This window comes from Austrofundulus limnaeus, unplaced genomic scaffold, assembly GCF_001266775.1.
Source record: "Austrofundulus limnaeus strain Quisiro unplaced genomic scaffold, Austrofundulus_limnaeus-1.0 Scaffold1193, whole genome shotgun sequence".
Taxonomy (NCBI): domain Eukaryota; kingdom Metazoa; phylum Chordata; class Actinopteri; order Cyprinodontiformes; family Rivulidae; genus Austrofundulus; species Austrofundulus limnaeus.
Window position 1 is genome coordinate 55,621 of NW_013953595.1, and position 16,737 is coordinate 72,357.

Genomic DNA, 16,737 nt, shown 5'->3' on the forward strand with positions numbered 1-16,737 from the left:
CGTGTACTCAGACCAGTAATATTTGGGGTCACAAGTTTTTGCCATGGATATTTTGTGGGTCAGAAGATAAAAAGTTTGCACTGGTCTAAAATACATTTAACCATGAAATGTTTAAAATGTTTATAAGATGTTCAGCTTTTAAACATTTGTACTTAGAATGTAGAATTTCTTTCATTTTATTTATCTTGATGTTTAAGTTCAAATTTCAGGTCATAGAWTCACTTTAAAATTACTTTTCAGTAGGTTATATGTCTACGATTCTGGTTCAAATATAGAACTTTATTTTTTGCTAGATTGTTAACAAATTATTTGTGAGTTAATATTGCCTTAATGGACAATGATTTTTTTAAAAAGTGAACAATTAAAACATCAATGTTAAATGTGATGTGTTTGCAAATTTGGGTGCACCTTAGGGCTGCACAATACATCGAAAATTTATCGTCATTGCAATAATAGACTGTGTAATYTGCATATCGCAACAACTGCATAAACTGCAATAAATGGTTGACTCAAAAGTTTGCATCTATGCATTTTGTCATTCAGATGGAAGTTTGAAGAATTTTACCAGTCGAATGAAGCCTTTTATGTATTTGGTCAACTGGATGGATTTAAAAAGAAAATTCAGGCAGGAATGGAAATGATAAATTTTTTTAGGTTGTTTTCTTGGCTTTGAATGCAAAGCAGAAAGACATCAACACTACATGCTTATGTATTTGTTAATTTATCGCAAATCATATCATCATCGCAATATTAAACACTGTTATCGCACATCGCAGGTTTTCCTAATATTGTGCAGCCCTAGTGCACCTGACTTACGTACTGGTGCACCTAAGGAAAAATGTTAGGCGCACCGGTGCAACCAGTACAAAAAGTTAGTCTAGAGCCCTGAGTTCAGTGGCAAAATTAATAAAAACGTGCATTAATCCAASTGTCTTGAATACAAAGATGTTTTCTTTGACTTTATGTATTTAAAATGATCTGCATGTCACAGGCATTTTAATCACATCATCATCATCATTATTATTATTATTATTATTGTTGTTGTTATTGTTATTATTATTATTTAAAATAGATTCAGAAATACTAACTAGTTAGATGAATTCAAGCAMTTCTAAAAACTTTGAATTTTCTGTCTATGTTGGGTTTCTCCAGGAAGAAAGTTTTCTGCCGTCACACCGAGGGCGGGACTTCCTGTAGCCAAAGATGACAGCAGTAACACGGCTATTCTGATTGGCTGCCTGGTGGGCATCATCCTGCTGCTGCTGGCTGTGATCGCTGTCATTCTTTGGAGGCAGTACTGGAAAAAGATCCTGGGAAAGGTGGGTCTGGACTTAAGATTTCACTCCAACCAGATGGAAGTTTGTTTTCTGAATCTCAGCTACCTCTTTAAATCAGTTTTTAATGAGTGACAGCAGGCTGGGGGAATAATTGTCATTCTTTTGGCTGTGGACCAACTCATCTCCATCTGGATGTGTTCTGGAAATACTACATTTTCTGCTAATCATTCAAAGATTAGAGTCTGTCTCCGGAGTTTGATCATGCATCTCCTTAATTTCTGCTGCTTGTTTCTGAACGACTCACAGGCCCAGGGCAGCCTGTCCAGTGATGAGCTCCGAGTTCACCTGTCAGTCCCCTCAGACAACGTGGTTATCAACAACACGCACAGCTACTCCAGCCGCTATCAGCGCATACACACGTTCCCGGACGACCGTGAACTTGACCGAGAGGTGGAGGGAGAGTATCAGGAGCCGAGRGCTCTGCTCCGGCCCAGAGATCAGAGGGACAGCACGGGTAAGATGTGCAACTTTTCACTCCAAAACGTTGTTCGTCCTTAAAGTTTAATGTCTGTGTTTTAGCTTAAGTGAAGTGTTATTATTGATGCAGCTCAGTAATCACACTTCAAACTCGCGCAGTCTGTCAGAGCTGAAAGAAACTAAATATTTTGCTGCACACTGTAGCATGAAACAGTTTTCATGGATGTCCTTGAGTCGAGCAGAACACACAGATGGAGTATGATGCACGTCAAAAATTACTCCTCCTTTATATTTATTTATGACCATCACTCTGGCAGCAGCTGGTCACCCTGTTCCTTTTTACAAACACTCCTGAGAGAAAAAAATACACTTTTATTTTCTCAGTTCCTGCTTGAACAACTTTGTTCCAGTAAAAACTTTTCTTTTTTTTTTGTTTTTATTGACTGTTCTTGTCTTGTTTAGCTTTAGTGTCATTTCATAGCAAATGTTAAATAATGGATGAAAAATTAATATTTTTGATGTTGAGAAATTTCCAGAGACAAAAGACCCAAAATCTTGTCAGTAAAAATAATTGCAATGAAGATATTGCTGGTGACTGACTACTTACGAAATGTACTATTCTGGTAAGAACAAAAATTAAAGCTAATATTTTAAAGTTTCAGAGGCTTTAATGGTAATTCTGACTAATTGTCACATTAGGCTTTATTGGATAATTATTTACTTCATCTACATATAATAAGACTGTAAAAAATACTGTTGGCTGTTTGGGATTTATAAATTAAGATATATGTCACACAGGAGTCACCATGTTATTTACAACGCAATGCATTCTGGGTAAATGATGACACTGGCCTGTGCTCCGTTATGAGCTCATTCAGCTTGAAAGTTAATTTTGGACAATGTCTGATGTTCAGCCCTTTTAAATAAAACCATTTCGTGTTGACTGAAGGTTTAGTAGAAATGACTCAGTCTGACACTGAAAAGGATGACGGAGGACAACAGAGTTGCTTCATGAAAAGAGAACCTCACCTTTAGCCTTTTAGCTTTCGCATTAGCTCTGGAGCTAATTTATAATGCGATACACAACATTAACATCTGATCTACCTCTGGAGCTGACTCCATATATTATACATGGTGTTAGCTTCAGAGCTAATTTACTAAGCATCACGTTTGATCATTTTAACCCATAAGGCTATATTGTGAAGAACATAGAAATTAATACAAAATATAACTAACTTGTRACTTATTAAAGCCTTAGCCTTGACTTAACCTATCATCATCCGCAGAATCCATTTCGTCAGTAACAAAACGGCAATGTGCTGAAGTGAAAAACGTAATAAACAGACAAATTTTTTTAGATAATTTTATTTCACGTGTCCCAATCAACTTTTTGTAGAATAAAGAAATGACGTGCAAGCAGTCTGAGGTCTGTTCTATTCAGCTGTGTTACAGTATGTTTTTAGCTTCAATGCATCTTTGACATAAACAGAATAATTACATTATAGAGTGCAACACTGCACACAGGCTCTGGTTTTCAACTAATAAATGCATCGCAAAAGCTTCCCAATAAAAGTCCAGATGGATTTCGTAATCGGCTTTGTTTTTTCTGAGTTTTTGGTGTGGGTCACTCAGTTTTTCTCTGTTAGCAGCAGCAGCTAGCTGGTTTTTTTTTCTTCTCCACCCTCCTCCGTGTGGAAACATAAACAACATGTATACAGTATAGTCTGGCTTCTATCAACATAATTTGTTCCTTAAACTTTACAGAAGCTGAAATATGTCCGAACAGAAGGAGCTGCTTCTTGTTTCAGTTYGCCTCTTTTCCCCTCTGTTGTTCTCACGTCATAAACAGTCTGCACTTTTATGTTTCAGTTCTGCCTTTTTGCTCCTCAGTTTGAAGTTAACTTTAAATTATAGCTGATTTTTAAGTTGTTGCCTAATCATTCCCATCTGCATGGATCAAAACAAAATATAAATGCTAAATGCCCAACACAATAAGTATGTTGTTTGCAAAGTCAGCATTAAACTAACCTTTCAGACGTACAGTATTCAGATTTCTACACCCAAATTACTTTGTTTGCTTGTTTGTGTTTTTATGAACTCGTTTTGGAGACGAGTGGTTAAAGAAAAAAAAACACAAAACAGAATAAATGCTGCGTGTGTTTCAAGAAAACCATGGCATTACAATATATTCCAGCACGCCATACTAAAGTAAATCAAATCAAACACCCTGCGAGGAAGAAGATGCACAAAGCAGGGTGGACACAAAAGAGCCATTGTTCAGAGGAATGGGAAGGAAAAGAAAGATAGAGGGAGGAGAAAGAGAGGATTAAAGTAGAAAAAGAAAACGCATTCCTTTGCTCTCATTGTTCCACAGGAGGTCTGCATGTTTACTAGACGCCTGTGTGAGTTTATAAATAACACAAYCAAGAAATATTCTGTATGAAGAGTTTGGTTTTTGGTTAACTCGCCTGTCCTTGAGATGCTCCCCTGGTTCTGTTCTCCCTGCTTCACCGCTCCTCCATTCATCCAATCAGAAGGAACACYCTAACACTGTCATGCTAATGCTTTTATTTTGTGTTGTGATTTTTTTTATGATCCATTGTTGTGTCTCCATGTCCCCCATGTTTTGTTTGTCTTTGCCTGTATTTGCCTGTGTGCGTGTATATGTGTGTGTGTGTGTGTGTGTGCTCCACCAGCCTTGCTGTTAAACACTCCAGCCTATCACCTGCTCGTACCAGATCACAGAAAAGGCTCCAGAGTTGTGGTCATCCCGAGCTCCACTCAGGCTCAGGAGAAGAGCCTGAATGTGCCTCAGGGTAAGAGACCTCAGACTGGGTCAGTGCCGGCAGGAGGCAGGAGGAGCCCGTGTCTCGATCAGAGKAGCGAGAACGATTCTTCCTAAAAATAACTAAAGTCTTTCTTTTTTCTCTTCTTGATCTCCATTATCCTTCGTTCCTCACATAATCACTCTTCTCACTACAAATAACCCTGTTTGTGTAAAAGGATGGTTTGGTTTCCAAGGCGTTGAAACATTTCTGTCTTACTCACACTTTGGCAAATGTTTTAATTTTTGTTACATAACCTCAATATGTTGAGCTAAGATGAAATCATGTTTGTCAGCGTCACACGAGTGGGCAGGAAAATATGGAAATGTTGATTTTTTTTTTTCCAATCAAGCCTTATTATTGATGCRAAAGACTGGATATGTTTCATTTTTTGTGTCTACAGTGAAAATAATTTTCAGTTGCTTTTAGAATATAACTCTAATAGAAGTTTAAGGAGAAGTTGACCTTAATGTAACACGTTTACAAAAAAGGTTAGAAGAGAAAAACAAGATCTATTAATATTTAGACATTGACAGAGTTCTCAATTTTTTTTTTGGCTGTAAACAGCACCACAATGGATTTGAAATGAAATAACTAAGAAATGCTTTAACTGCAGACTTTCAGTTTTAATTTYAAGGTATTTACATCCAAACAAGCTAAACAGCCTCCCACTTTTCAAGGGACCAAAAGTAATGGGACAAATGACCGGTCCTTACAGCCTGAAGTCTGGAACACAGAGACGTCACCAGACATTAGGTTTCATCCCTGGTGCASCTGCCCTCTGTTCCTGCTTGTTCTTGGGCCGTTTCCCCTTCAGTTTGATTATCATGACAGTAGGTTATTCTGCTTGAATTAGAGTTATAATTTTAAATGTAATAATTTAGACTAACAATATAAATTGTCCGTCCGTTTTCTGCCGCTTATCCGGGATCGGGTTGCGGGGGCAGCAGCAGAGAGACCCCGTTCTCCCCAGTGACACCCTCCATGTCCTGGGGGACTCCGAGACGTTCCCAGGCCAGAGGGGATACATAATCCCTCCAGTGAGTCCTGGATTTTCTCCAAAGTGCCAGACATATTTTGAAAACATTTTAAAATGCTTATTTCAAACCCGCATCTGAGACCACCTGCGACCGCGCGGGGTGGTATAGTGTGCAGCGCTGRYMCTTCTGAATAAATGAAAATGATTTAACACAGTTGTTTATACTTTTAGCAGCTCTTTTTATTCCACAGCTGAGCTGCTAAAAATGGCAGATTTTCTTTTCTGGATCTCTGACAGACGGACTTCAATCTCTGAACTCGTAAAGTTTTTCTTTTTAATTTTCGCTGTCATTTTCATGAATGGACACTTCCTTGTATCTGAGACAGGAAACATAGCCTTATATGGTGTTTTTGGGGTGGTAATTATGCTAATCTCCTCTCGCGTTCACAAGCAGCTGGATACGAACAGGTGGAATTTAAGCAGCTCATTTAAACACTTTTCCTGAAGATAGTGTTTGTTGAATCTGACGTGGCATGTTCGTACGAACCCTTTGTACGAACAAAAGTAAGAGAAATTTAGGATAAGAATACAAACATGTTCTTGCATGAGGCCCATTGTCCATCTGCACTGTGAAGCTCCGTCCAATGAGTCCTGACACATTTGGCTGAATGTGAGCAGTTAATATTGCCACAAACACTCCAGAATTCATCAGATTAGCCAGATTAGCCAAACAACATCTAAAAAAACAACATCCTCTGCAGAGATGAGACAAAGATCAACTTGTAACAGAGTGATGGAGAAGGAAGGAGCTGCTCAAGATCCAAAACAGCACCTCATCATTGGATGTAAATACCTTCAAATTAAAGCTGAAAGCACATCTTTCGTTTCAAATCCATCTGTGGGGTGTTTACACTCCGTGTAGTTTGTTCTTTGGTTTCCCTTTTTAAAAATAATATAAAAAATTTTAAACCTAAATGTAAAAATGTCAAATCAAACTAATTAAAAATCCACTGTTAGTTTTTTTTGTTTCAGCTCTAAATCCAAAATAAAATATATGTTTGTTTTAATATGTAGCGATACCGGAAATGACAAAAGAAAAAAAAAACAATCTTTATCATTTTAATTTATCCAACTGTTTGGTGAAAAAATGTATATATTTTTTTTAGCTCAAAGAATAAACTTTGTAAATACTTAGTTCTGAACTTAAGGTTATTATGTGTTGATTCATAAAACACGAGAAGTCAGTCAACCATGCTGTAACTTTACAAGTTTTATAATCCTAATTAAAAACCTCAGGTTTTATTTTATATGTGTCTTCTGAGGAAACACATTTTACAATTTTTTTTAGTCGTGAGACAAAATCACGGTTGAAGGCTCTTAGTTTTACAACCAAAGTCTCATAATGTATGCTTAATTAAAAGTTAATTGCTTTACCACGGAGTTATGATTCATTGGCAGTGACTGTGTACATTTAAGGTGGGTTGTTTTAATTAATTAGTATTTCAAAGGTAAAAAACAACATCGTATTCAGTTCCTGCGCTACAAGCCCATGACTCATCTGCTGACAGAACCTCTGGAGAGGCGCTTGTGTCAAATGTAAAATTATTATCTTTAATAAGTGTTTCAATTTTATCAGCAAGTCCAGCTGGATTCTCACATTTAGTTTAATATTAAATGGAGAAGATTGCTGTTACWTGAGCACAGAGAAGTTTATTCCCGAGTGTAATTCAGGCTGCGTAGCTGAACAAAAGCTGTTTTTTTTAAATGCATAAGGCGAGAAATGCAGAAATAAATCTTACTTTAAACACGATTTAAAGGAGAAGTTTTCTTTTCCTCTCAGGAGAAACTGTGAGTTACTAGAAGGCAAATGTATTAAAAACTGTGGACTGATTTGACTTTTAGATACCCAAACCGTCTCGTTTAAAACTAAATGAAACAAAGATAAATGTAGGGAGCAAAGAGGCGGAGGCGGCGATGAAAAAGACATTCACAGATTTGTAATCCTGCTCAGCTCTTTCTAAACGGGGAGGATTCAGACGTGCTGGTGTGTGTTGACATTTCAGCAGGACGGCAGTTTTTCTGCATAATTTCTGCTGCAACTCAGCATCCTGGTGGATGAAGAATCTCAGGAACATCATCTGTTTTTCCATAATAATAAACAACTTTTCACTGAGATAGAGGAGCTGAGTCTGACTAAAAAATAAAAGTCTTGAAACTTGTTTTTAATTTATTTTATTTTTTACGGTTATACTGTAAGTGTATGTATAGACATTATTTTATGAAGTTTTACTTAAATGGAAATCCTTGAAGTCCAAACTATCCTTTATGACACATCTGGTTCTTTCACTTAAAGGGACAATTCAGATGTTTTAAAGTGGGGTTCTGTGGGCAATTTATGAACAATTCACATCTTGCTGCAGATCGTCCAGAGTTTTGAGAAATAGGTTTTATTTCTCACTGGTTTGATGAGCTAACTGCTCTTCGAAGTCTAACAACAACTCTAATCCCCAATTTTATGGAACAGTGATTTTCTATTTAACATTTGCTGAGGTTCATCCTTAAATATTTGTCCAGCAAAGGTCCAAAATATATGCTGGTGAAGATCTAAGAGAGGTTGATAAACAATAAATATCTTACGTTTTTAGCTCTTTAAATTACATCAGTTTGGGGTGGGGGGGGGGACTATTTAGCTTTGAAGGATATATATTATGCAGAGCTGCTTTTTCCACATTTGTAAGTTCATTTTAGGTTGTACAGCTTTTCTAGTATTTACAGAAAGTAGTTCTATATCAGGATCACAACTTCCCTTAGCTGTCCATGAAAAGGTACTGGCCTGACAAACATGCTGAGAGGAGAAAATTAGCAGTGATATTACTAAAAGATCCTTTAGATATTCTGTACAACACAAAAAGTATTAAAAAAACTTTCTCAATATAAAACATGAGAAGAAACATCTTCAACTTCAGAATAAAAGTCCAGTTTATTTTGGCGGGGGGTTGGGGGGGTTGTATTGTACAGAATATAATGTATCTAAATTGTGTTTTGATTACAGCAATGCTAATTTTCCTCCTCTCAGCATGTTTTTCAGGCTCCTACCTCTTCATGGACTGCTGAGGGAAGTTGTGATCCTGATAAAGAAATTACTGTAAATTAGGGATGTAAGAAAATATCGATACACTGAAATATCGCGATATTTCATTTCCCGAAACTGATCGATATTCTAAAGCTCTGTATAGATTTTTTATTAAGGTTTAAAATGTTAGCTTTCCTGTCAGCTGTTCATTTTTATGTTGTAGTTCAGCCTCTGACCACTAGTTGGCAGCAGTGAGCCAGCCATTTGGCTCCTCTACCTCTTGAGGTGTTTGGTGACCATATTGTAAATTAATATTAAAAACTAAAAGCTGCAAAAAATATATTTTCAACCTATTTATTGGCAAATTTAGTCTAATAATTGAAAACATGGATGAAATAAGAAATATGAAACAAATAAAATAAAAAACATACAAAGCAGAACACAGCTAAATGTATCAAAAGTATGTCTATGTAATATTAGAATTTTCTGAGACAATGAAGTTTGGTTTTTCATTTTTTTCCCCTGTAAGAGGTTTTTATTTAACAGAGTTTTTGGACCAAAAAAAATCACAATATATCGCCTTGCTTACAGTATCGCAATATATCGGGATATATCGTATCGTGACCCTTCTGTCATGATATGTATCGTATCGCCAAATTCTTGCCAATACACAGCCCTACTGTAAATACTAGAAAATCTGCACAACCTAAAATTAACTGCCTATCCTTCAAACTAAACTTTTTTTTTCCAAACTGAGGTCATCTAAAGAGCTAAACATGTGAGATATTTATTGTTCATCAACATTTCACAGACCCTGTTTAAAAAAATCTGAGCTGTCACTTCAATCTGTTTTAAAACCACAGAAATCTGATTTTAATCACTCAGTTCTTTAATTATCTTATTTTAATCCCCCATCTCTTTCTGTCTCCAGCTTGTGGTCTCGACTTGGACTTGGAGAAAGGCTTCCCCTCAACACAAGAGGAGCCCCCTCCCTATCCGGGGTCTCCACCTTATCCTTCTTTGTCTCCGCCCGTCTCCCCCCCTCTGCCTCCCAGCGTCCCCCACTACGCAGAGGCCGACATRGTGAGTCTTCAAGGCGTGAGCGGGAACAACACCTACGCAGTGCCGGCCTTGGCCTCCTCCAGCCCCGGCGCCGACGCCACCCCGCTGCCGGAGCTGCAGCGCCAGTGTCTCATCTTCAAGGAGAAGCTGGGGGAGGGACAGTTTGGGGAGGTGAGAACTGATCGATATGACATGTGGGTGAAACTCTGAGCATCCTTCATCAGTATCTGCTTAACTTTTGGTCAAAGGTGCACCTGTGTGAAATCGAAAACCCTCAAGACCTTCCAAACTTGGAGTTTCCCTTTAACGTGAGGAAAGGTCGCCCTCTGCTGGTGGCGGTGAAGATACTGCGCCCAGACGCCTCGAAGAACGCCAGGTTAGTAACATCAGGCACAGCTTCAGCTRCCTTCAATCTTTCTCATATGTTCAGCAGTCTAAATCGGAGACATCTTACACAACTTATAATAAATAAACAATTAGTTCAGTTCTGCTAAAATCCTGCTGGATATTTCAGAAACGCGTGCAGTTTAACTGCTTTTTAATTCTTCACTGTAGTAAGAGTTTCAAGGGGGATTTGGTTCAGTAAAATCCTTTTATAAGATTATATTTTTGTTTGTTAAAATTAATCAGATTTTATAGGTGCAGTATGTAGTGGAGCTGAGATAGATGTCCTTCAGCAGCAGAGAAATAACAGTTATAGTCCATGAAATAAGTTTTATTTCAGTTTTTTTTTTTTTTTTCAGAGCAATGTCAGTTGCTGCATGAACTTAAAAAATAGATCCCGTTTTGTTTTCTTGTTGTACAGTGTAACCTGTTTATTGTAAATCTACCTTTCCATGCAGAGCTTCTCACACACAGATGWATAAAATGGTGGCATTTAGCATCTTGTTTCAGAACACTTGAGCGTGTGAAAGTTTTAAAGCTGCAATCAAGCCACAAAACCTCTGACTGAGCTGCCTGCAGGTCGAAGCAAAGAGCCGAGCAAAAACACTCATCAGCAGCTAGGTTTTATCAGAAACTTGGTTTTTTTTGCTCACTCACAATAATAATCGTAATTTGTAGCTCTTAAAATCCACATGAGGTGAATCACAGGGGCAGTGTGTTGTAAAAATGAAGTCATGCAATTAAAATTCATAAAAAAAGAGAGAAATGACAGATAAAATGAAACCCTATGACGGAGTCTTGACAGATTTTTGCACAATCTCTTACATCAGGGTCTTTAAGGGGGAGTGGTGGCGCAGCGGTTAGGGAAAGTCGCCGGTTCAACTCCCCAGCAAGGCCCTCCAGTGGTGGAGTATGTGGTGTGAACGACTCTCAGCTACTACCATAACAAATTTGAGCTTAATTTCTGTAAAATAAAGAGGTAAACACTTTTCTGTGTGGGCTAAGTTTAGTTAATTGTGGTGGCCATCTTGAATGGGTTGATCCTAAAGGTAATRTTCGTAGATGTACACCTAATGGTTACTTTTTAAGAGTTTTAATGAAATCTTTCAAGTGGTTCTGAAGTTATTTTTCTAACGCTACAAAGAAACAACCACTGATCTGTTTTTGATGATCAATAAAGGCTTAATGAAAGTTGATGAGTCAGTTGTTCTGATTTCTGCAGGCAGTTTTTTTATTTTTTATTATTTTTTAAGCCTCGGGGCCATGATGACTGCAACGCGTCAACCTATTTTACTTCTCCGGCAGAAGATTTCTGAAAGTCTTAAAGTAAAAACCGCCTACGCTTGAATAAACAGATAGGAGGTGTACTTTGGGGAGACAGAAGGAGTGACGTAATCGGGTCTCTTCACTCTCCAATTTGAGCAAATAAAATCATAAAATAGTTGTGTGTTTGTTTTTTATTCACTCAGGAACGACTTCCTGAAAGAGGTGAAGATCTTGTCTCGCCTGAAGGACCCGAACATCATCCGCCTGCTGGGCGTGTGTGTGAGCAGCGACCCCCTCTGCATGGTCACTGAGTACATGGAGTGTGGAGACTTGAACCAGTACCTGTCCCATCGAGTCCTGCTGGACAAAACGGGGCCTTCACACAACACCCCCACCATCAGGTAAATGCTGTTCACTCAAATTGCAGGTAAACAAACGACAGGGACGTGTTTTTGATGACCCGCCTGTCGCGTTGTCTCCAGTTACCCRGCCCTCATCTCCATGGCGAGCCAGATCGCTTCAGGGATGAAGTTCCTGTCMTCGCTCAACTTCGTGCACCGGGACCTGGCCACCCGTAACTGTCTGGTTGGGGGGGAGAGGGGGGAGGACGGCGAGGAGCGAGGCGGCGAGCGCCACATAAAGATAGCGGACTTRGGGATGAGCAGGAACCTGTACGCCGGAGACTACTACAGGATCCAGGGCAGAGCCGTGCTGCCCATACGATGGATGGCCTGGGAGTGTATACTCATGGTGTGTTTATTCTGCACTTCTATTTTTTAAGCTGAGGGCTTTACTGGTGTCACTAATGATAAAATAAAATGAAAACAAAAAGCAGACTAATGCACCTAAAACTGATTTAATGCYTCAACTTTCACCTCTTGTGATAATGATGCTTCTTATCACATTTATACAGCTTGTGATGATGATGATGATGATGATGATGGTGTGTGTTCTCTCAGGGTAAGTTCACCACAGCCAGCGACGTGTGGGCGTTCGGGGTCACCCTGTGGGAGATGCTGAGCGTTTGTCAGGAGCAGCCGTACTCCAACCTCACAGACGAACAAGTCATCGACAACGCCGGCGAGTTCTTCAGAGACCAGGGCAGACAGGTGGGTCACGCAGAACACACAGGAATAGTGTCACGATCACACTCTCTGTGTGTGTTGTTATTGTTGGTTTAGTTTAAACATAGAGTCACCAGTTGTCCTTGTGTTTGTGCCGCAGGTGTATCTGAGCCGGCCGGCCGTGTGTCCTCAGGGTCTCTACGAGCTCATGCTGAGCTGCTGGAACAGAGACTGCAAGCTCCGCCCATCCTTCGCCTACATCCACTCCTTCCTCACCGAGGACGCCATGAACATGGTTTAAAGTCGGAGACAGAGAAACGAGGAGGAGGAGGGGGAGCTTGTTTTTGCTGGTGGACCCCCCAGTACAGCGGGATGGTGTGATGGAGGGTCTCACAGGGAGACGGGGGAGGCTCATTTTTATATTGTGTACTTTTTTGGGTGGATGGGGGGGGGACGCTGAGACACCGCTGGTTCGGTTTTGCTTCAGATCCCAAAGGCTTTTGATGGATAAAAGTCTAAATTTCTTATAGTTGGTGGTGGGTTTTCTCTTGTTTCAGACACTTTACAGTCAAATGAAACATCTTAAAGCAGGTGAGCAGGTGGCTGCAAATCAAACTGAACTCTGAATACCTGTCGTTCAGGTGAAGTAACAAACAAGGATTAGATTATTTCTAGTTAGTCCCACCTTCTGACCACATCTGCTCGTTTCCTCTCGGCTCTAACTTCCTGCTTTTTGACGCACGGCCACAGGTTCTATGTCCATGGATCAGACGACAGACGCAGCTTCCATCTCTAAACTGTTTGAAACAAAAAGCTGCACACCTGCTGCCAAACAAACTCCCAAAGCTTTAGGAGAGAGGCGCAGAGCGAGTCCGCAGCCAGCAGTGGACGGGACTTCTTTATATGATATGACTATATTTTTAATTCCTTTATCTGATTCTGTCAGAATGAATAATTTTTAAAATTCCACAACCAGCTGCACTTTACCCAACATGCATTTCCTTTCCTGTGATCCAACTCTTCTCCATCCTGGGCCTGAACGATAATTCCTGTGATGTATCAACATGCAAAGACTTTATTATTTTTATTATTGATATTCTGCTGAGGAATATCACTAAGCACAGGCCTAAATCTACAACCCCTCTCTACAAGTGTTGCCAAACCATTAGATGTAAAATAGTGTTTGATAATAAAAACTGGAATGGCATTCTGATTTTATTTCTAATGTTCTGTATAAATGAGATGTTACTGACTCAATAAACCTGATGATCCAAATACATCACTGTCATTAACTGCATTAATCAAACGGACAGAGGATTCCTGATTTAATGTGTGAAAGTTGATGTCTGACTGTAGAGTCGACTGTAAACAGCCCTGAGGTGGTCTGGATTGTAATCTGTGACCCATCAAATCAAACTGAGGGTCAAGTCTAATTTAATCAGATTCCTGCCTTTTTAAGCTACATTTTTGTACTGGAGCAGTTCCAGAGATATGCTTTGATTTGTCTTCTAAATCAGGTTAACACATTATTTGTTCTTAATCCTATTTTTCTAATGAGGACTTTTTGCTGTCATTTTAAAGAGGAAACCTCAAACAATATTTGGATATTAGGATTTACCAGCACAAAAGAAAACAGTCTTTGCCAACTCGCAGGGAAAATTAATGTTTTTCTGCTAAAAAAGAAAAGTTTTTTGCAGCTACTGGTCAAAAAAGTTTCAAAAATTGTTTAAGAATATATTTCAGATGTTTCATTTGTATTTTTGTTGCAAAAGTATTAACCAATGCACTAATGATGCCTGTTTCTCCACAGAAACACTTTACTTTGTGGCTTAATCCTTTGTTCAGTGTGATGGTCACATTTAACACCTTAATAAATGTATGTTTGTGTCCTTTGACATATTTTGACACACTGCAGTTCAAATTCAGTGTTTAGAATTATTACATAGAATAAATATAAAATTGCAGTCATAGTAAAAAAATGTTTGACACTGAAGGTTTAATTTATACCTTTTTATTACTTGATTTTAAATGGAAATAAACACCTCAAATAAGGCAGTGGGATGTAGGAGTGTGGAGTTGGACCCCCTTTAATTATTAAGAACCAAACGTGGGCAGCACGGTGGTCTGGTGGTTAGAATTGTTGCCTCACAGTAGGAAGGGTTTGGGTACAAGTCCAGGAGTCTTTGTGTGCAGGTTGCATGTCTGCCTCAGATCTGGGATCTGAATGGGACGATTAAAGAAAGGTCATCCATCTCAGTCATTTTCCACTTGGTCCAGAGTTGGTCTGTCCAGCGTGTCCTCCTTAGGGTCTCCTTCCCAGTCAGACGAGTCTGAAGCACCTCCATAGGGAGACATCCAGGAGGCTTACCTTACTGAACTCACCTGATTATTTAATAAATACATTTCCACAGCTTTGACCTCAGACGACTAAAATTATAACATTAGTCTGATAATAAACTTAAGTATAATAATGTCAGAAGCAATAAGTTTCCTTTGACTGAAGCAGATTTGAAGCTTTTTGAATTCCTGGAGTCAGTGACTAATTTACGACTGATTTTTTTATTTTTTGGCCAATATATTTTTACAACTTACAACTGCCTAAAAAACAAACATTTAACATGATTAGAATGGTAACTTTCACAATCTAAAAAAGCATTTAAATAAATTGTGGGCTAAAGTCAACATAATTTGTTACAGGGCGTCCAGTGAAGACTGTCTCTCAGTTTATTATTCTTTACAGTAGAAAGAAAACTAAATGGTTTTGAATACTCCTTCAGGCTCATCATCAATGTCTTTCTTTCCTGACGTGTTCAAACATGAATGATTCAAACCACAAAAACAATCTGAACATTTGTTTATTTAAATGCAGTTTAATTTAGTTTATTGTGGTAATAAAGGTGCAGTTAGTTTTTCACACTGCTTCTGCATTGTCGAATAGATTATCCTGTTGGCTTACGTCATTTTAAAATCTGATTTAAGGATGAATGAAATGTAATTTTTTTACTCCGACCTGCTTTCTTCAGTTTGTCTCTGAATCATGTACATTAAACCATCATTTGCTTTTGTAATATACAGAAAACTCAGCAGAACTCTTGCTAACTTTAGAGCTCACTCATTATTTTTGTAGATATGTTAATAAACTGACTTCTTTTGAAATGAGTCGTATTGCTCATGTGTTACACAGGAAAGACTAACAGGTTGGATTTGGTGAATAAAACATTTTATTAAGTTTACTACATTTACATTTATTCAGCACGAGCAGTTTCACACTATGAGTCATGCAACAAACATTTTCAAACCTTTGTCACGAGCATAACAAAAAGGAGTCYAGATAAGCTTGGCTTTTATCTGCGGCCATCGACGGCGCCGGCCGGTGGCTCGTGATGAGCTGAGGAAATGATTCCCTGACAGGAGTTTTAACAGGCTGAGGGGCAAAGGTCAGGAAAACGGAGAGGTTTGACCAGGCACTTGGCGGTTRAACTGCATAAGGCTCAAAGCTTTGGACCGTTAGTTTAGCATTTAACTAGATGCACTTGTTTTTAGTCGTACATTCAAGAACTACACATGCAGAAATACAAAAGCTAACATTTACTAAATAAAACGTTACAGAACTTTAAGATAACATCTCACTACAACACAGCTTCGATTTCTTTTTAAAGGCACATAAAAAAGACTTTATAATAAAAAGGAAATTGGTATATTAGTATCTCCAGAGAGGATGATGAGAATGATCACGATGGTGTAAACAGGTGCATAAWGGGAAACCAGGAATAAACAGCAGGTCTTTGTTCAGTCTGAGTTAGTGTGTTTTGGTTCCAACAGATAAAAACAGTTTGCTGTCAGTAAGTGACGCTGCAGTAAAGACACAAACCACATGTTGGAGGGAGAAAAATTCTTAAACTGAATATACAGGAAAACAAGTGAAACATGCACAGACTATAATGGTGCAGATTCAACACAGGAATAATGAGAAGAATCTGATTCAAGTTCCTCTGACGATGCTCCTCTTAATGTACACGGGTGGTCTTTCCAGCAGCCTGAGAGAAACACAGAATAATCAGGACCCCCGGGTTGTTCAATCAACCACTTATTGTTTGAGCGTACCTGTGAGATGTCGACTCCGGTCAGTTTTTCCACGGCAGACGGCAGTCGGGTCATGATGTCGAGCACCTCTCCGGCYAGTTTGGCTGCTCCAACCTCTGAGCCCCCGCTTGACACCATGGTGATCTTTTGGGCCTCCGACATCGGCTTGCTGATCTCCTCGGCCATCTGCACAGAAAAAAATATAAAAAAAAATTGGTCAAAAGATACTCCTGTGTAATAATAAGAC

General features: G+C 38.8%; 2 protein-coding genes across 2 annotated transcripts in view; one reads left to right on the forward strand and one right to left on the reverse strand.

Moving 5' to 3' along the window:
- ddr1 (discoidin domain receptor tyrosine kinase 1) overlaps positions 1–13,686 on the forward strand; it is a gene marked incomplete at its 5' end in the record, with an annotated part of 69,054 nt that extends 55,368 nt beyond the window's left edge. The window contains 9 exon segments of the mRNA XM_014031160.1: positions 1,153–1,319; positions 1,584–1,791; positions 4,451–4,570; positions 9,563–9,864; positions 9,942–10,069; positions 11,547–11,744; positions 11,826–12,093; positions 12,303–12,452; positions 12,568–13,686. Coding sequence (XP_013886614.1) covers positions 1,153–1,319; positions 1,584–1,791; positions 4,451–4,570; positions 9,563–9,864; positions 9,942–10,069; positions 11,547–11,744; positions 11,826–12,093; positions 12,303–12,452; positions 12,568–12,708 — 1,682 coding nt within the window. The 3' untranslated portion in view covers positions 12,709–13,686.
- Positions 13,687–15,605: 1,919 nt separating this feature from the next.
- Positions 15,606–16,676, reverse strand: LOC106534507 (flotillin-1; the record flags this gene model as incomplete). The annotated part of the gene is given in 2 exon segments (XM_014031161.1): positions 15,606–16,444; positions 16,512–16,676. Coding segments are annotated over 2 exon segments (195 nt in total), but the record flags the coding sequence as incomplete, so codon positions are not given.
- Between the last annotated feature and the right edge of the window lie 61 nt (positions 16,677–16,737).